Below are 20,649 nucleotides of genomic sequence, written 5' to 3' on the forward strand. Positions count from 1 at the left end.
AAACCCTCATGTACAGAGTGTGTGGAAACTTGAAACCCTCCTTTAATCTAGATCTGGCCCAAGCAATTGGTAGACCCAGCAATGTGCCAGGAAACAGTGTTGATTTGGAGAGGGGTGTGTCTGCTTCCATGCAAATTATTAATTATTAAGAATTAAATTTGGATCTGGGTCAGTAATTTGGCTTGGGTTGGTATAGTGAACTCATTCCTGAAGAAGTGTGCCTTCATGTGAAAGATTATACTTGGATAAAACTTTGTTTAAAACTTTGTTTAAAAGCAGTCCCTGGACTCAAATTGGATTCCTATTACTGTTTTTCAGTTGTTTGTCTTTTACATCTATGATGTAAGAAATGGAAGGGGAGAGGGAGTTCCCATTATTTGGAAAGGAGTAGGATATTCCTTAAAAATATTTGTCATCTTTTTAAAAATCCTTATAAAATTCTATTTTTATCATCTTTTAATGCTTTTCAGCAGCATATACCATTGTGTTTAGATTAGATCTGTATAACAAGTGCATGTCCACACAGTTATGTCACGATTTCGAGGGGGGGGGTACATGGCAGGTCAGCTGATAAAGATAATAAATGTGAGCAGTTTTAAGGTAGGGTTATCACCTTCCAGGTGGGGCCTGAAATTCTCCCAGGATTACAATTGATCTCCAGACCTCAGAAATCAGTTCCCTTAAAGGCAATGGCTGCTTTGGAGAGTGGACCCCCAGATGCATTGCTAGATCATTCTCTAATCCTAAAATCTGAAGTAGCCCCCTGGTTTAGACTAATCAAATCTGATCATCTGAGATCCCCAAACCTGGTTAATATCTCCAGATTTAACATCAGAATGTCCTTCACAGCTCTTTGTTTTCAGACTATGCAAACAACTCTGTTAACCTGTTGATATTCTCACACCCCAACAGAACAATGTTTTTGCATTTGCGGTTCACCTATGATAGAGACCCTTCCCCATTATATTCAACAACCACCACCTTTATTGGCATAACACCTATTATTTTCTATCTTGTCCACTCTACAACATCCCCAGAGTTAAATTTCTTGGCCAGAATACTAACCACCTTAAAAGCACATTCAGAAACTGAAAATATTATATTTCTGATATCTGACAATGATGCTCATGTACTCAGGGCTTTTTTTGAGCAGGAATGCACAGGAACACAGTTCTGGCTGGCTTGGCATCAGGGGGTGTGGCCTAATATGCAAACAAGTTCCTGCTGGGCTTTTTCTACCAAAAAAATCTCTGTGTGATACAAAAAAGCTGTGTGATGCCAGGAGGTGTAGCCTAATATGCAAATGAGCTCCTGCTTGACTTTTTCTACAAAAAAAGCCTTGCATGTATCCTATAGAGTCTCTTTATTTGCCCTTGTAGGTAAGACCTAGAGTGATATCAAATGTAACTTCTTGAGGTCGGCCCCTCTGGGGAACTTTTAAGATGTTTTCTGGGAACTTTGGTGTTTGTGTTCTGTTTCGTAACAGCCAATGGCTATACACAATAATTTTTTGACTGACTGACTGAAAGTGGACCCTATGGCATCACACCCCCACTGAGAGCTCCCACCTATCCCTAAACTCTGCCCTCCTCAGAAATCACCACCAAATCACCAGGAATTCCCAGGCTAGAATTGGCAACCCGATATGAAGGGTGGTTTACGATAACTTCTACAGTTCCAGAGGGGTTGCAGTAGCAGCCCTAAATGAAAATGACCTGTATGATACCTTATTGTTTTTTTATTTATATTTTGCCTTTCTCCCCAATGGGGACCCAAAGCCACAGACGTCGTTCTGTTAACCTCCATTTTATCCTCACAACAGTGTTAGGCTGAATGACTGGCCCAATGCTATCCAGTGAGTTTCCATGGCACAAGGGGGGATTCAAACCCAGATCTCCCAGATACTACTAGTTTAACATAAGAACATAAGAGAAGCCATGTTGGATCAGGCCAATGGCCCATCCAGTCCAACACTCTGTATCACACAGTGGCCAATACACACACACACACACACTGTGGCTAATAGTTTGACACCCTTAACCACTACACCACACTAGCTCTCAAATTTGTTCCCCATCATTATGTTACCGCTAGCTTTCTTTTTGTTTTTGGAAAGAGAAACTGTTAATACATTCGTCTGTTTTTTAAAGTTCAGTAGCAGCGTGAGGAAACCACACACAGCCTTGGTCTAGAGATTGGGGTGGGAGAAGGCTTTATAATAACATTTAAATACTTTCCTTCGTAACCCAGGGCATCTTTCCTTTCTGGCACATTTACATGTGGGGCATGATGAGATCTGGTTTACAAACAGGGGACATGATAAATGGAAAATTCAATCCTGCTTTCTCATAGTTGCTCAGAGAAATTACCGCAGGTTAATCCATACTTCCTGTTCTGAATCTTGTGAGTTGTTCAATTAACAAAGGAGTTGTTTTCCTTTCTTTAAAGGTCTCTTTCCCCTCCACAGTTACTGAAATCCCCAAATCTTTAACTAGTTCTGGAAAGCAGCTGATTTTCTTGGCGGGTTGTAATTAGCTAACTACCTTTGTAGGGTTTGTGGAGCACAGGGCCAGGAGAGTCTCCCCTTTTTGTCTCCTATCCTACAGATCTATTTCTTCCATGCAGCTTTGGGTCCAATCTTTTGTCCATTTCCCTACCTAGCAAGATCCTGTGGATACTGATCTGGAATGCAGAAGGGCTGGGCTAGACTAGGCTGTTTTCCTTAAAGCTACACTAAGAGTTAATACTGGAAAGAGTCCCTGCCCCTACACGTCCTTCACCACCAGGGAAGTGGGTGGGGAGGGAGGGATCTGGCCTGTTGCCATCCTGGACTTTGATTAAAAGCAGAACTTTTGTCTGCTCTTTGCAGCCAAACAGGGCAGAGAAGCTGCTGCTTCTGCTAGCGTCTGGCAGAGCTGAGCAACACCCACACCTTGTGAGCAGGTAAAGGGGACAGAGGGGCAGGTGGTTTGGCTCTGCACTCTTTCTAGCCCTAGACAACCCCCTCCCCCAACCTGTATGACTCTGCAGCCCTGCGAGAGGGTATGAGAGGGAACACTCTCATTTTGAAGCTAGAACAATGAAGGACATGTTTCAGTTCCCCAGGATACAAGTAGGAACTGGAATCTTGCATGTGAAAGATACAAGTAAAAGTTGTCATGCTGGATCCCAAGACACAGCTTCACTTCAATTTTTCTTTTAAAAATAGAATTTTAAACTTAAATTTGGCGCCCAATTCTGCCACTGTCTATTTTGTTAGTGGATCCATACTTCTCTTCTTCTTTGATCATTCTTTATTATCAGCTTGATCGACCTAGTTTGCTACACTGGGGTAACTTCATGCCGGCCTGGCAGATAAGAAACAGAAGCATCCCACTTTTACAGGTGACTCTGCATGCCTTCAGAAAGCAAGCCAAAAGTTGTGCAATTTTGAGCCCTGTGGCACAGAGTGTTAAAGCTGCAGTACTGCAGTTCTAAGCTCTGCTCAAAACCTGAGTTCAATCCCCAGTGAAAGCTGGGTTTTCAGGTAGCCGGCTTGAGGTTGACTCAGCCTTCCATCCTTCCGAGGTTGGTAAAATGAGGACCCAGCTTGCTGGGGGGAAAGTGCAGATGACTGGGGAAGGCAATGGCAAACCACCCCGTAAAAAGTCTGCCATGAAAACGTTGTGAAAGCAACGTCACCCCAGAGTCAGAAATGACTGGTGCTAGCACAGGGAACCTTTCCTTTCCTTTTGCCCATTGGATCATACAGTTTGAACAGCTGAGCAGTTCAAAACAGCTGCATGTGGACTTTGCTCAAAGGTAAAACCACAAAGGATCACCCTAGAATAGGAAAAAGACTTCTGTAAATCTGCTTCCCCAACAGCAGGGACTTCCACAAACATCCTCTGAAAAATAAAATACGTACCTGATGCAGATGGATAAAAAGCATCCCTAGTGGGAGGGGCTGGGCTGCTGTTTACTCTGAGGCAGCAGATGCTAGAAGCCATGGAATTTGCTTCCTAGTAGGCTAGCAACCAAAAAAAGAGTGGTCCAGCAATTTCTGCATCCTGCCGGTATATGTGAACATAGGATGCTGCCTTATACAGAGTCACTGTTATTGCTCCATATAGCTCAGTATTATGTTTTGACAGCAGCTGAGTGGAGAAATGTCTTTTCCAACATCTGGTATCTGTCATTGGTTTCTTTTGAAACTGAAGATGCTATGCCTGGGCCTTCTGCATGCAAAGCATGTGACCTTTTTCTAAGCCACCAGTCTTGAATCAGCCATCCTGGGGCATAAGTTGCTTCCATATAAGAAATATAACATCCTCTGAATTCAATGGGAATGCTCATTCTATGAATCATGCATAGGGTTGGCAAAGGCCTGAAGCAAAAAAAAATCTGTCCTGTCCCTTTAATTGTGGCTTAATGAGATATTATTTTACCTGGTTGTATTATTTACCTCCATCCTATGAAGGGCTTCTGCTTGCCATTCCACACATGAAAGGAACAAGATATTTTTCTCTAGCCTAGCTGACAATTCTATGGGCTTCTCCAGGTTTTAAAAAATTACCTCCTTGACCCAGTGATCCAGGCTAATTGCTGATGCTCCACTGACAGCATGAGCTAATCTCCACTTTCAAAATGGCAGGCCTCTCACTGCCACATCCCATCACTCCTCTTGACCTTTTAAAAGTAGGGTTCTCAACTTCCAGGCGGTGGCTGGAGACCTCCTGGGATTACGACTGATCTCCAGGTGACAGAGATCAGTTCCTCTGGGAAAAATGGCCCCCTTGGAAGGTGGACTCTATGGCATTATACTCCATTGACGTTTCTCCCCTCCCCAATCCGCACCCTCCTACAGGTATTTCTCAACCTGGAGCTGGCAACCCTATTTAAAAGGCTTTTCCCTTTCCAAGCTGAACTGCTACCTGGTTTTACAGTGCAACTCAGCCAGGCAAAGGAGATGAGAAATTTCTGGGTGTCAGGAAGACCTGGTGTAGTTGATGTTACAGCACCATGCTTCTGTGTAGTTGTGAAAGAGGAAAAGGGGTCAGGGAATTGTAGTAGCAGGGCAATTCACTCATTCACAAGTCTGTTGCTGCTGGCACCATGGCAGAGGTTTGTTTTCACACCCCTGTGAGGATCCAGCTGCAGCCGCAGTTATCCTTGGCACTACAGTCAGTCTGAAATAGCAAGTATGATAGCTCATCTCAATATCATGTGAACTACTAAACCCCATCTAGGGTTTCTCCCTTTCTGGCTTAAGCATCAATTAGGATTGTACAGTGGTGTTTTATGTAGTGTTGCATGGGTGAATTTCTATATATATTGAAAAGCATCAACATAGGAACAATTTTTATTGTTTTAATCCCAGAGGTGTGAGAAGCCTTGCAAGCATCTCCTAATGCTAGCCCCAGTAGTCCTTGCCAATTCCAGAGTAACCAGAAACCAGTCAGAACTTTGTCTCCCCTTTGGTCCACTTGGGAGGAATTATATAAAAGTACATGTTAATTATGTCCTCCCAGCCCTCGACTTGCTGAAAAAAAATGCGGAGTTGGACTTTATGTAATTCAAGGCATCCTAGGTCCTATCCCTGATTTGGATCAGACAAGTTACAAAATTAGGTTATGAAAACCACCCTCCCCCCAACCTCATTCTGGGAGTCTGGAGCAGGGGGCTAATCCTCTAATACCTAGCCATGTATGTCTCGGTAACAGGGACCAAGGGTCTGTCATGTGAGAGGAAGCCGAGCAAAAGTTTCCCAGGGCTCAGAATGGGATCCATGAGCCACATTAGCTCCATAAAGCTCCCATGCTGTGCTGTCAAGTCAGTAGCATGTCAGATGCTTCACTTGAACAGCCTCCTAATAAACGTGTGAAAGTGAATTCAGGGATTAATGTGACACCATCAGGGAAATAGTTTCCCAAGGATCTGTTTCACTAGCACAATTGCACTGGGTGTTTTCATAGTCAGCTGAGGAGACAAGACTTGGATGCTTTGATTCCTAGCCATTTCAGAGGTTGGGGCAGGAGGGCCCAAGCTACCTGTGCCAGTCCCTCACTTTGGCAAGATTCAGAGTAGCTTTCTTTTCTTCATGCTTAACTGAACATACTTTGAAAAGTTGGACTTTCTAATTCTTTCTTTACCCTTAAGGGGAATCCCTACTTCTGCTATTCTTTAACCCTCCTGATACTGGATACAAGGCCCAATTAACTCATGCATTCCATGGAGTATTAACTTTTTGAAAGCACATAGGTGTGTGAATGCTTTATGGCAAGTCATGGATGGAAATCTCGTGTGATTTGTACAGTGCCAATGTAACTTGGATTTGGTAGGGTCAAATCCAAATGGGGAACCATTCCACAAACCAGTGTGTGCATGGATCTGTCTTCACCCAGCTGTGCTTTTAAGCCCCTGCTGTGCTTCAGAAGAATGCTAGGAGTGAACTGCACCTCAAGGGACAGTTAAAGGATATTAAAGTTGATTAAACTGTATTAACTGTCTCATATTTTGAAGTTGGATAGATTGCTTTTCTTTCTGTATCTCAGATCTGTCCCTATCACATCTCTACACTAGGGTCTGTCTCTACCAGAAGATGAAGCTGGAATCCTGATAGCTTCTGAAGCGTTTATCCCCTCTAATCCCAATCACACCCTGGCTGGTGGGCTCCGTGGCTTAGTCCAGGATGGGTTGCCATAGCAACTCAAGGCAATCCTGGATATGGAAGGCTGGAACACATATTTTTGTAGCATACTATAGGAAGGTGCACATGAGGCCCTACTAGAAGTGTTACAGTAGTATGTATGATACTGGTTTTGATGACTCCACAGTCAAATACTTGAGGTGGAGATTTCAAAAAAAAATTGCATCTACCTGCTAGTGCAGGGATGAGAGAAGAGTCATAGACTGTACTTCCGATGAGCCAAGTCTCCCCTTGAGGGTAATACTACAAATTCTTTTGATCGCAGTTATAGACAGTCTCAACTTTACTCTATTGACTTCTCCAACTCTTTGGGCGTTTTCGCACTGACCTTAATCGGCAGCGACGTCCCTCTTCACCGCGCAGGATCTGCGCGGATTTCACACCAATTGCTGCGGAGCACCCGGAAGAGCCGCAAAGTCCCGCGGCTTTTGCGGCGCAAATGGAAACCGCCAAAAACAAGTTTCCATTTGCGCCGCAAAAGCCGCGGGACTTTGCGGCTCTTCCGGGTGCTCCGCAGCAATTGGTGCGAAATCCACGCAGATCCTGCGCGGTGAAGAGGGACGTCGCTGCCGATTAAGGTCAGTGCGAAAATGCCCAAAGTTAAAGAAAGCTGGTTCAGATTATATGCCCACACTGTTCTCCCCTTCCCATTAGACTTGTGTCCTTATATTTAAGTGGTCTCACATTACTTTTATTTTTTTCCTCAGCAACTATAACACAATATCAGAAAGGCAGAAGTGTGGAGAGATTTATTTACTTTATTTATAGTCCATCTTTCTTTGTGTTGTGGTTAGTAGGAGACTGTGTCAATGTGCTGATGATGTTTGTGTGAACACAGCCAGAGTTGGTAAGAGATCTGGCATCTATGCCCAGATTGCCAAGACATGTAAAAGACTGTCCATCACTGCTCAGAGACCAGCGGGCTAGTATCTAGGAGCTTTTATTGACATTCCCCATGACCCAGAGACTCAAGTAGTGGTTCTTAATCTTTAATTCACTACCATCCACCAAGGATCCAACATTATAACTGAATGCATCCCATGCTACAAGTAAAAAAGGACATAAAACCAGCCCTTTGGACAAGGTAACTTTCTATATCTATCTATCTATCTGTCCATCTTTGTATTATTTAGTGTGTCTGCCTGCATCTGGAAGTCATGGCAACTTCTGGTGACTGACTCCTCTGGGAACCTAGAGCATATTTATAGAGATGACTGAATAAAGACTCTCCCTGTCTTCCTGACTTTGGTGTTTCAAGGAGGTCTCCCATCCAAGTACTTGCCAAAGTCGACCCTACCTAACTTCTGAGATCAGGGCTATATAGGTATATTTATGTGCCACGATCCTACACTTCCAGCTGTTTTCACTTATCCCTGCAGGCCTTTGGCTACATTCTCCATTATGTGGCTCTATGTACTGTTCGTGAGCTTCCTCTGGATTGCAGTTTGGTTCTTCCGTGACCGACAGTTATTGAGCTCCTTCAAGGATAAGTATGTTTTCATCACGGGCTGTGACACCGGCTTTGGGAACATGCTGGCCAAGCGACTTGACAAAAAGGGGTTTTACGTGCTGGCAGGCTGCCTAACCCTGAAGGGGGCAGACAGCCTGAAGCGGGCCGCATCACCAAACCTTCGCACTATTCTGATTGATGTTGCCAACTCAGAGAGCATCCGCAAAGCAGTGGAGTTGGTGCGGATGGAAGTGGGTGAAAAAGGTGAGTCTCACCCAGTGGGTATCAGGAAGAAAACAGGCTGAGAGGCAGGACCAGTTTCTGCGTCTAAGGTGGAGCAGCTGCCAAGGCGCAGGGTTTCTGACAGTGCCTACTGCTGCTGTTGCCCATTCTCTTGCTGGCACTCTACTGCCCATGCTCCCTGCTGCATGCACTGCTTGGTGCCACTGGGGAAAGGTCTGTAGGCAGCTGTGAGCTTGGGCAGTGGGAATGCTTATGAGCAGACAAGGAAGGGACACTCAAGCCAGTGGGAGGCATGCAGGTGGGAGGGAGGAAAGGACAGCATGAGTGATTGGCAGTGGGCAGAGGAGGGGACTCCTGGGAACTCTCTGCCAAGGGGGCCCCAAACCTGAAAGTGGCTCTGAGCTGAGGGCAAAGCTGTGAATTTGTCAGAATTCTGCAGAAAAAAAAATAGGGTGTGGTACTAGAATTCAGTTTCCTAGGAATCTCAGGTTTTGTTTTGCAGAATAAAGCAAGTTTCTAAGTTTGAAAGTGTGGCCAATATATCTAATAAGCGACAGAAGGGTGGCTAAAGATGTTATTTATTACATACATATCCATCTGAGTTTTCTCCACTGAGCCCCCAAAAGCATACGTGGTCACCCTTCCTCCAGGCAAAAACTCTGTGATGCAGTAATGTTAGGCAATTCTTCCACTTTTAGGGGCGGGGCTTCCAGTTTCTGCATGGCTCTGAGCCTCTCTTCATTGTTAGCCGAACCAGAACAGCAGTGAGATCCTGAGCAGAGTTACAGCATTCTAAGCCCATTGGACTTGAAGGGTGCCACTCTGCTTACGGTGGATTGCACTATAAATTATTCAAAAATGATGTTTTTGAAAGCACAATAAATGACATGAGACAATAGAAAGTAAGCAGGTTTTCTTAATATGTATAACTGATAAATGATTTCATGGAAATTCTGAATTGCCTCATGCAAAATTTTAATATTTGTACCACACATTGTAAGCAGCATTCCCTCTAAGCTGAGTTCATGTGAGCTAGCTCACAGTTTTTTAGCCTCTGTCTCACACATTTTTGTCTTAGCTTGGGAACAATGGCTCCTAAGCAGGCTAATTTATGCAGTAGTACACAACTTTAATGCCAGTAGCTCACAAAGTAGAGTTTTTGTTCCACAGTTTAGTGGGAACATTGATTGTAAGAGAACATACTGATGTAATATCAAAACATGGGGATGTGCAACTAGTAGCTCCCCAGTATGGTTACAATTTGTGCTGTGATTAGTTTACACTGTGTCTTGCTCTTGCAAAACTTCATCACTGTGACTGGGTTCTTTCCAAACAAAGTTCCTACTGCAGTTTTCTGTTTGTTTGCTACTTACAGAGTGCCCTTTTCCCTCTTACTAACAGGAAGTGTTAGCTGTCTTCTGAGTTAGAGGGTGCAGAGCTAAACATCCTGACTCCTGGATTCATTTTATGATATAGGTTTGATTCAAAATTGCAGAGGAAAATGGAACTTTTAAAAAGACACAGCACACTGTTTCATTTGGGTCTTGGTAGCTATAAAATTAATCCAGCATGCAGAGTTCCTGACTGGTCATTTTTTCTTCTCCTCTATGGAGAAGAAGACAGATTGACAGGCCTGGTCAATGGATTCTTATGGATCCATTGACAAAGCCAGGACTCAGAGGAATCCATAAGAACAGCTCCCTGACCACTGAACTAGTGTTCTGGTGTAAATGGGCTTGGCTTAAAAGGGATGGACTTGCTGATTTACTGCTGAATTAAAGAAAGATATAAACTGATATAGCTGGCAACCTACCACCTGGGATTGCCAATCCATCCTGGGAAAATTCCTGGAAATTCACCTTGGGAAGGGCAAAATTTCAGGAGGGGAGAAAGCGGAGTTGGATGTGATGTCACTTTAGGAGTCCCATTTCTACTAGACTTATTGCCACCTTTTACTTCAAAGCTGCCATTTCCTCCAGGGAAATGGATCTTTGTAGTCTGAAGATCAGCTGTAATTCTGGGGAGAACTCCAAGTACTATGTTGAAGTTGGTAACCTGGACTGTCTGTTGAGGACAGTAAGGAAGCAGGCAGGAGAGGGCCGGGGTAGCCCAAGTTGGTAGGGCAGTGCCTCGTTTGTCCTTGTGGTGAACCAGCCTCAACTGATGCTGAAATAAGACAGCTGCATTAACTTTCCCCAAGCCTATCTCAGTCCCAGAAAGAGGTATCATAGGAACCAACACAAAGGAACTGGCTGAGGAACAAGGGATAGGGAGACAGTGACATTCATCCCTTGGAGTGCCAATCATGAACACAGAAGGAATTCATGCAGGTGCTTCAAATGAACAAACAGTATTTGCCCTGACCTGGATAGCCCAGGCAAGCCAGATCTCGCCAGATCTTGGAAACTAAGCAGAGCTGACTGCAAGTACTTGAATGGGAGACCTGCAAGGAATACTAGGGCTAGGATGCAGCGGCAGGCAAGCAAGCCACCTCTCTGAAATGTCTCAAGTCCCATTAGGGATCACCAGAAGTCAGTCATGACTTCCAGTCACACACATACACAAACACACAAATACATTTTTATTTTTTTTTACAAAATGAGCAAATAGTATTTAATTCACTAATTTGTGGCATGAAAAGAAGATGGTTTCCACTGGAGCTATTATGTTCCCTCTGGCCCACCCACATCAGCCTCTCTCTCTCTCCAGGGCTCTTTGGACTGGTGAACAATGCAGGCGTAGCCAACCCCATTGGACCCACAGAATGGATGCACATAGAAGATTACCGCAAAGTCATGGCTGTTAACACCTTTGGGGTAATTGAAGTATCTTTGGCCTTCCTACCTCTCCTCAAACAGGCACGAGGGCGCGTGGTCAATGTTTCCAGCATCCTAGGTCGTCTCTCAGCCAATGGTGGTGGCTATTGCATTTCCAAATACACAATTGAGGCCTTCTCCGACAGTCTCAGGTAGGTACTTTGCTTGACTTCATCTTTGTCCTCTTTCCTAATCCTTTGCTCTTCTGTATGAACACCGCGTCCTTATGACCCACTCCATCCCTCCCGCCTATTTTGCCTTTGCGCATTTTCTTGATTCAAAAACACTCTTCTTTTATACCAGTTCCCACCTCCTCTTCTTTAATGTCCTCTTTCTTTCTATTGCTTTTTCACCCCAAAGCTCTTCTTCATCCATGTAGGAGGTGCTTCCCACAGTTTAATTTGTGCCTGCAACAAGGAGAATGGTGTAGGAATACCTTTGCACCTTTACATGAGGACACTCCCTGAGAGTCCATAAATTCTTTTACACTGCTGTGCAGGGTTAAGGCCTAAAAATGTGAACTCTCTTACCGCCTTGCCCCAGCCCTTCTGTACAGGGTTGCCAATCCCCAAGTGGGGGCAGGGGATCCCCTGGTTTGGAGGCCCTGCCCCCCGCTTCAGGGTCATCAGAAAGTGAGGGACGGGGAGGGAAATACCTGCTGGGCACTCCATTATTCCCTATGGAGACTGATTCCCATAGGGTATAATGGAGAATTTATCCGTGTGTATCTGGGGCTCTGGAGGAACTGTTTTTTGAGGTAGAGACACCAAATTTTCAGCATAGCATCCAGTGCTTCTCCCCAAAACACCTCCCAAGCTTCAAAAAGATTGGACCAGGGGGTCCAATTCAATGAGCCCCCCAAAAAGGTGCCCCTATCCTTCATTATTTCCAGTGGAGGGAAGGCATTTAAAATGTGTGGTCCCTTTAAATGTGATGGCCAGAACTCCCTCTGGAGTTCAATTGTGCTTGTCACAACTTTGATCCTGGCTCCCCCGCACCCCCAAAATGTCTCCTGACTCCACCCCCCAGATATTTCTTGAATTGGACCTGGCAACCCTACTTCTGTGATGCCATAAATATTTTTTTCCTGACAAATGTGAAATCTGGTTTTTGTTCCACCATTGCCCCTCAGTTTTTCATCAAAGGTTCACACTTAACAAACCTAACTGTTGCTAGTGTCTCCACATTTTTATATGTTTTATTTATTTAGAAAAATATATAATTGTATTAGAAATATAAAAGAGATAAAACTGAAATTGCTATTGTTGTCCATGTTTCAATTTAACCATCAAGAAATACTTTAAAGGAAGGGGAAACAGTTTTTGCAACATCATCATCAATGTGTGCATTTTGAAAAAGATTTTTTTAAAAAACCACAGTCAAAGAGAACTTAAAAACAACCACCACCAATGTGCATTAGGGTGTCTTTGGAAAAGCAGGGGCTGCATGGCTTCAACAAGTTCTGGGAATTCAGGACAGCCTTTCTGTGCTCATCTCCCTCACCCCAAATTTCTAAACCAGCTTCATCCAGCTCTCAAACTGCTGCTGGAACTCTCTTTGGGTGTGCACATGCAGGCACACACACACCACCACCTTTCATTTAGGGAAAATAACATTTCCGCCTCTTCCCTATGCAGAGTGTCCTTCACCATCCAGCCTGATTTCCCTTTAATTAGAACTACTTGTTCCTCACTGGTGGGTGGGGCAACCCAGACGCTGCCCTAGTCCCATGCTGTGGTTGCCCAACTACTTCCCAGCTGCCCTGTTTGCTGCTGCCACTCAGAGCTGCATTAGTAATTGGGCCCTCACACCTTTAGGGGCCCTGGGCTGGCTTCCCCCACCCCAGTTTTCCCAATTTGCCTGGTGCAGCTGTTGCTGGAGTTATTGCCAAGTTTGCTTCCCTCTGCCACCCCCTCACAGCTTAGTAAAAGGGGCTTTTAAGAAGGTGCCTGCAGGCTGCAGTGGTGGGCAGGGGTGGCAGGGCGGGCACTCTGACTCTGAGATAATTTGTGAGGATGGCCCCAAGATTTTGACTGCCTAGGGGCCTCCAGAAGGTATAATCTGGCACTGCTGCCACTGCCCTCTCTGCTGCAGCAGTGACTTGAGAGGCAATAACCAGTGTCAGGCACAAGGGAGAGAACAACAGAGGGTTGTTGTCGCACCTGCCCAACTGCTTACTCACCCAGGGCAGCTGAGTCCACCTTCCAAAGCAGCCATTTTCTCCAGGGGAACTGATCTCTGTAATCTGAAGATCAGATGTAATAGCAGGAAATCTCCAGGCCCCACCTGGAGGTTGGCAACCCTACATGCACAAAACAGCCATCATTGAACTCTTTGTCACTGATTGGCACCTGCAGGTTTATGGGCCAAGCATGGGAAAGGCTGGAACATAGGATTGGCAATTCCCAGTTGAGGGCAGGGGATCCCCCAGTTCGGAGGTCTCCCTCCACTTCAGGGTCATCCAAAAGTGGGGGGGAGGGTAATGTCTGCTGGGCACTCCTATGGGAAACTGATTCCCATAGAGTATAATAAATAATTGATCTGTGGGAATCTGGGGGGGCTGTTTTTTGAGGTAGAGGCACCAAATTTTCAGCATAGCATCCAGTGCTTCTCCTCAAAACACCTCCCAAGTTTCAAAAAGATTGTACAAGGGGGTCCAATTCTATGAGCCCCAAAAGAAGATGCCCCCATCTTCCATTATTTCCAATGGAAGGAAGAAGAAGAAGATGAAGATATTGGATTTATATCCCGCCCTCCACTCCGAAGAGTCTCAGAGCGGCTCACAATCTCCTTTACCTTCCTCCCCCACAACAGACACCCTGTGAGGTGGGTGGGGCTGGAGAGGGCTCTCACAGCAGCTGCCCTTTCAAGGACAACCTCTGCCAGAGCTATGGCTGACCCAAGGCCATTCCAGCAGGTGCAAGTGGAGGAGTGGGGAATCAAATCCGGTTCTCCCAGATAAGAGTCCGCACACTTTACCACTACACCAAACTGGCATTTAAAAGGTGTGTGGTCCCTTTAAATGTGATGGCCAGAACTCCCTTTGGAGTTCAATCATGCTTGTCACACCCTTGCTCCTACCGCAAAGTCTCCTGGTTCCACCCCAAAGATCCCAGATATTTCTTGAATCAGACCTGGCAACCTTCCTGGAGCACTGCTCCCAGCTGCATGCTCACCCAGCTAGCCCTTTCCCAAGCAACTGAGCAAGAAAGCTGCACTGCACAGCAGCATTTACCATGATCTCAGTGCAGATCAGAGCCTGAATGAGGGAGGGTGGAAGGACTGCTGCAGATCCTGCCATTGCCTTCTCTCCCACTCTTTTCTGGGTAATGGGCAGGCCAAAGGAGCAGGCAAGCTGGGCTGGACTTTATGGTTCCCCACACTCCATGGGCTCCCATGGCCCTGGGTTAAATCTGCTAAGTCACTTTATTCTTGTTCAGTGTTGGGGTGGGAGGGTTTTGGGGTGAGACCTCATCCTTGACTTTTGCCCAGGAACCTAGAATCACTGAGACAACTCTGAGGATCTTAAACTATGCAAGAGCCTAACTCAGCATAAGTCAGAACACTAAATAGTTGTCTGCACCTAGCACATTATTAGTGTTATAAATGTAAAATGCCAATGTAAATTTTCAGATATTTTCAGTGGTTTTACTCACTGTGCAGATTATATCTACATGCCAACACCAGAAGTGAGAAGGTAAAAGAGCATTGAAGCAGTTTCCAATGGTGTCTTTCTGCAGGATCGAAAGGTGTACCATCACTGGAGTTTTAAATTAGTTTTTAGTGACAACTTAAAAAAATCCTTGATCTTCCATATCCTGAGGTGCTCTAGATGTAATAGTTCCCGCCCCATGATATTTTTTTTTTGTTTTAAATTAGTAATCTCAAAGGAACAGATCCTCCCAGCATGTTCTGGGGTCGATGGTAAGGAGCTTCATTGGCAGTTGTCAACTTGTTTATACTTGGCAGGGCTCTCATGTCTAACACTAATACACAAAAAATTCAGTAGCTGAACTCATCCTGCTATGGAGCTGAGGAAAAGTTTTGACTGAAATCATTCCTGGTATGCTGTTGTGAAAGACACAGGGCCAATCCAGTCAAAATGCTAGGAATTCTGGGAACAAAACTACTGGAGTTATTTCTTAGGGGGCCTAGCCAGACAATCTAACAAAACGTGTTGCCAGATCCAGCTTGGGAAATTCCTGGAGATTTGTGGGTGGAGCCTGGGGAGGGACCTCAGTGTGGTATAATGGCATACAGTCCATTCTCCAATGCAGCCATTTTCTCCAGGGGAACAGATCTGTGTAGTCTGGAGATCAGCTGTGATTCAGCGAGACCTCCTGGCCCAACCTGTTGGGAACCCTACACCCTGCACAATTTGTCCTTGGTGCAATGCAATCTACTAGCCTTCATTCAGCAATAAGTTTACCATCCTGTCCCCTCTAAGCAGAAGGTGCTAATCTTGCTGCAGAGAGCATCAGTGTACTTGGGTGAAGAAATGAAAGAAAACCAACAACTAGAAGATATATGGGATTAGGTCTGGGTAGTGTTGCTGTTTTTTAAACAATCACAAACTGAATAAGCTCCCTAATATGCCAATGCCACACCCAACAAGGATATGAAAATGTCTAAAGTAGCATAGCCAGTGATAAGGAAGCTGGAACTGGGTTGCTAATGACATCAGTGACAGTAGCCAATATACGTTCATGATTATATCCAGTTACTTTCCACATGACAAACCTAATAAGCAAGTAAATACACTTTGGCTCAGTTCAGTCATCATAGGAAATCATGATTTATTTTTAACTATGACTAGTTGGTGAAACCATGATATCTCAGATTCTGCTTTGCTATACAAATGCTGGTTTCATTGCATTTGCCTCCTTTGCCTCTGTAGGCTAAGGGCATCAAGAGAATAACCAGAACAACCTCCTTTGCCTCTGTAGGCTAAGAGAACAACCTGAATTAAGATGTTTAAATTCACACATTATGGCATTTTCCAGACAGCCAGTTTCATTTTCCTTTGTTACTACTTTCCCCCCTCATTTCCAACAGCTTTGTTAGAAATCCCTTGCTATCCTGGTTTTCCAACATTTGCTCCTGCGCTTTCTGAAACTTGTTTTTTGTAGGTTTTTGTAGGTTTCGGAAAGAACGGAGAAAAATGTTGAAAAACCGGGACAGCAAGGGACTGCTAATGAAACTGTGGCAATGAAGAAAAAAGTAACAGTCACAGGGAAATGAAACTGGAATGTTAAGGCTGTCTGGAAGACACATATATGTAGGGTAGGGATGCCAACCTCCAGGTGAGACCTGGGATCCCCTGGAATTACAGCTCATCTTTAGATTATAGAGAACAGTTCCCCAGGAGGAAATGGAGGGTGATGGCATTGTACCCCATTTAGGCTTCTGTCCTCCCCAGGCTCCACCCCCAAATCTCCAGGAGTTTCTCAGCCTGGATCTGGTCACTCTATACCCCCATCTCCTGTCAGAGCCAAGAGGGCTCTGCCAACCCTACCTATGTGAAGCCATAGTCCTGCCTGTGATTAAAGAACCAGCTTCAAATCCTGGACTCTAACTACAAGTGGAATACTCAGTAGACACAGTCCATGAAACCATGGTTTCACACAATTTCTGAAATGAACCTGTCAGTCTGAAGAACATTATAAGATGATGATAAAATGTGATTATCTGCACAACCCTGTATTTCAGTAGATGATGCTGAATGGCAATGACTTCTCGTTACTTCATTCAGATTCTTGTCTTATTTTGTGTAACAAAATGGGTAAATAAAATTATGTTAAAATATAATTACGGTGACGGATGCCATTTTCTGTTAGTGAAACCTCGTTTCAAATGCTGCAGTTTGTTAAGTATAGAACACCTCTCTTGCAGGAGGGACATGTATCATTTTGGGGTAAAGGTTTCCATTGTGGAGCCAGGCTTCTTCAAGACTGCAGTGACCAATCTCGAATCTATAGAGGCCTCCTTGCGTCAACTCTGGGTCCGTATGAGCCCTGAGACACGGCAGAGCTATGGAGAAGACTTCTTTCCAAACTGTGAGTGCTGCTGCAAGTGCAACAGAAAAGAGGGAAAATGGACTTGAGGAAAAATGTAGCTATCAGCTGTATCAACCTCTACCTCAGTAGAAGGTACAAAATAGGCATGGGAAAGCAGCTAGAGCCAGTAACGTCATTTAACCACCTGTTATTTCACCTTAAGCTGTGTAGCAAATTCAGATTCTGACAGTTCTGTTTTAATCAGCACTTTGTTTTCCTCAATACAATCCAAGGAAAGTTTGTTAATGATGTATAGTTAGGGGTGGGGGAGCCCAGACTCTGGACGCCAGCTCTATGGCCAGGGCTTTTGAGCAGGAATGCAGCTCCAACTGGGTGGGTGTCAGGGGGTGTGGCCTGATATGCAAATAAGTTCCTGCTGAACTTTTTCTACAAAAGACCATATGAAACAATGGTAACAGGGGGTGTAGCCAAATATGCAAATTATTTCTGGTGGGCTTTTTCTACCAAAAAAGCCCTATGTCTGTGGCTCATGGGCCTAATCTATTAGAACTGCTGGTGTTCAGAACTTTTCTTCTTTGTGGGGTGCTGTGCTGGCACACCCAGCTCCCATTATTTGTGGAAGGGGAGAATTTGGTACATACCAGCACATATTCCCTTTTCTGAGTTTGTAGCTGGGAGGCATCTTCACCCAAAGGGTAATTAACACAAGGAATTCAGTGCCACAGATGGTGGCAGTGACTGCAAGTGTAGACAGCTTCAAGAGGGGATTGGATAAACATATGGAGCAGAGGTCCATCAGTGGCTATTAGCCACAGTGTATTATTGGAACTGTTCGGTGCAGTGATGTTCTGTAGTCTTGGTACTTGGGGGGGGGCACAGTGGGAGAGCTTCTAGTGTCCTGGCCTCACTGATGGGACCTCCTGATGGTGCCTAGTTTTTTTTGCCACTGTGTGACACAGAGTGTTGGACTGGATGGGCCACTGGCCTGATCCAACATGGCTTCTCTTATGTTCTTACAAAAACCTCCAGTGACTGCAAGTTTAGAGGTATCAGGCTTGGAAAAAAGCCTGCTCTTTCAAACTCTGCTTGCCAAGAGTTGGATTGCACTGTCTGGAAAGCATCATCCAGTCACTCGAGATGTAGTGCTTTGAGAGCTCTGCAATAGGAGCATGTAAATGTGCACTAAAAGCAGCACAGGAGACAAAGGATGAAAAGAAGTTCTAGCTTTGTTTCTAAATTATTTTCAAGGGGGGGAAAGTTGTGGGTTTTAGATTAAGAACTGGCTAATTTCTACACCTCTGCCTTTCCCCAGATGTCAAAGTCCAGAACTTCATAATGAACATCATCTGTGACCCAGACCTCAGCAAAGTGACCAACTGCATGGAGCATGCCCTGCAGGCCAGGCATCCCCGGACTCGATATAGCGCTGGTTGGGATGCCAAGTTGGTATGGCTTCCAGCCTCCTATCTGCCTACTTTCATAGTGGATTTTGTGCTGGCTACCATCTTACCAAAGCCAGCCCATCGTGTGCACTAGACTCCAAAGCATCTTTTCCCTATCCCATCCTCTTGTCTGTAACCCAGCTATTGGTGTAAAAGAAACACTGAAGGGTGCAAAAATAAAGCTGTAATCTAATTCAAGTTACTTCCCGGACACCTGATCTTCCTCACTGCATAAGGCAGTCACCTCTGACTCCTGGTATGATACAATTTTGATATCACAAATAAGTCAGGTAGAATACGTGACTCTGTAGAAGAAAGCAGAAGGGAGATTTAAGTGAAATTGGAACTTCCCCTTCAAGGTTTTCTGGAACATGAGTCAATAAATACTGATCAAGGGAAACTCTTTGCTACAGCCAACAAAACTTATAAGACAAGCAGGGCTTCTGCTAGAAAGTGGGACAGGTAGATTCAAAGGACTGAGACAAACCTGGATAAAGGTGAAGACAACAGTTTCAAAAGAGCAAATGAGCTGTAGTGGTTAACAGGTATGGGACTCTAATCTGGAGAACTGGGTTTGATTCCCCACTCCTCCACATGTAGCCTGTTGGGTGATCTTGGGCCAGTCACAATTCTCTCAGCCCCAACTACCTATCAAGGTGCCTGTTGTGGGAAGAGGAAGGGAAGGGAAGGAGATTGTAAGCCATTCTGAGACTCCTTAGGGTAGAGAAAAGTGGGGTATTAAAAATAACTTCTTACAAGTTATATACACAGTGTGGTTTCCTTCTCCAATATTGCAATCTGTTATCTATCTGTAACTGGAGGCAGGGAGGAATAGGCTTTTTGTCAGGGTTAAGCCCAGCACCGTTTCTTTGGAAATGTGGAAATGAAACTACATAGCAGGAAATATGAAGATCAGCCATCCTGCAGGACCCAAAAGGGGACGAACAATGGTCTACCAGGCACTCAGGGTGGGGAGCTGGACATAGCACAGACACAGTCTGCCTTTCTCTGTAATTGGCTCAAAACAGAACAAAAATGTGTGCCTGAGTTTGAACCTTGGCAGTTTCACTGAGGTATGCACAGCGCTTCTACTGGGATGGCATCTTACCCCCCTTTTTCAAGAGATTAAAAACTATCCAGGGATGTCGGAGAGTCTACATTGGTACTGGAAGGGGGGAAGTCACTTAGAAAAGAAGTTTCATGTCCAGACTCCAGAGGCAAGGCTAGTTTCACAACTTCAGCCCCTGGAGGAAGATTAAACTGTCTTTGGTCAAGACTAGAAAGAACTGGCCTGGGTCCTATCCTATCTACGCATACCTAGACCAAAGCTGTTAGTACAACTGGGACTGCAGAGAAGTAGCTTCCTCCAATGAATGAAGCCTCAGAAAGCTGTCTCTGCAGTAGCCGCCTCTCCCAGCTCCATAGGGAGCTCTGGCCCAGTCAAAAATAGAAGATAGAAACAAGGTCATGCCGACTACACTTCTTAGGCCACTTTGCAATGAGGAAGTGTGGATGATTACACAAGAAGATATGGAAGCTTTTTCATGCCTTGCCTAATATTAGACCATGTTCACTAATACCTGTGGCATACTTTGCAATAGCTTTATTCTTAGTAACGTCTGAAATCATCACTGTCAGGTATCACACACTAAATAACATGTTAACAGCTGGTTCCAGAGTTATATATTTAAACATTGTAAATGGATCACAGTCTAAATTGAATTTGGCTCAATTTGCAATTAAGCTATGACACTTCCTTCTACGACAAGCATTGGAGATGTACTGCTTACACAACAACTGAGACCTCAAGAGCTTCAGAACCATTTCAAGAATCCAAATACAGACAAATATACCCTAGTGCCAGCTCAAAAGGAAGGAACAGTTATCCAGTAGATTCCCCATAAGAGGATGGTCCAAGAAGCCTTCCTCCTGCCATTACCTGGAGTATTCTGGAGCTAGGGCTAAAGCATCCTTTCTATACAAGACTAGCTTA

General features: G+C 44.8%; 1 protein-coding gene across 1 annotated transcript; it reads left to right on the top strand.

Moving 5' to 3' along the window:
- Positions 1-2,754: 2,754 nt before the first annotated feature.
- On the top strand, positions 2,755-18,858 carry RDH5 (retinol dehydrogenase 5). The gene is made up of 5 exons (XM_060253185.1): positions 2,755-2,943; positions 8,068-8,402; positions 11,091-11,349; positions 17,090-17,253; positions 18,527-18,858. The coding sequence occupies exons 2-5, from the start codon at positions 8,090-8,092 to the stop codon at positions 18,748-18,750; spliced, it is 960 nt and encodes a 319-aa protein (XP_060109168.1). The 5' UTR covers positions 2,755-2,943; positions 8,068-8,089; the 3' UTR covers positions 18,751-18,858.
- Positions 18,859-20,649: the final 1,791 nt, after the last annotated feature.

Source organism: Heteronotia binoei, chromosome 13 (genome assembly GCF_032191835.1).
Source record: "Heteronotia binoei isolate CCM8104 ecotype False Entrance Well chromosome 13, APGP_CSIRO_Hbin_v1, whole genome shotgun sequence".
In the NCBI taxonomy this organism is placed as follows: domain Eukaryota; kingdom Metazoa; phylum Chordata; class Lepidosauria; order Squamata; family Gekkonidae; genus Heteronotia; species Heteronotia binoei.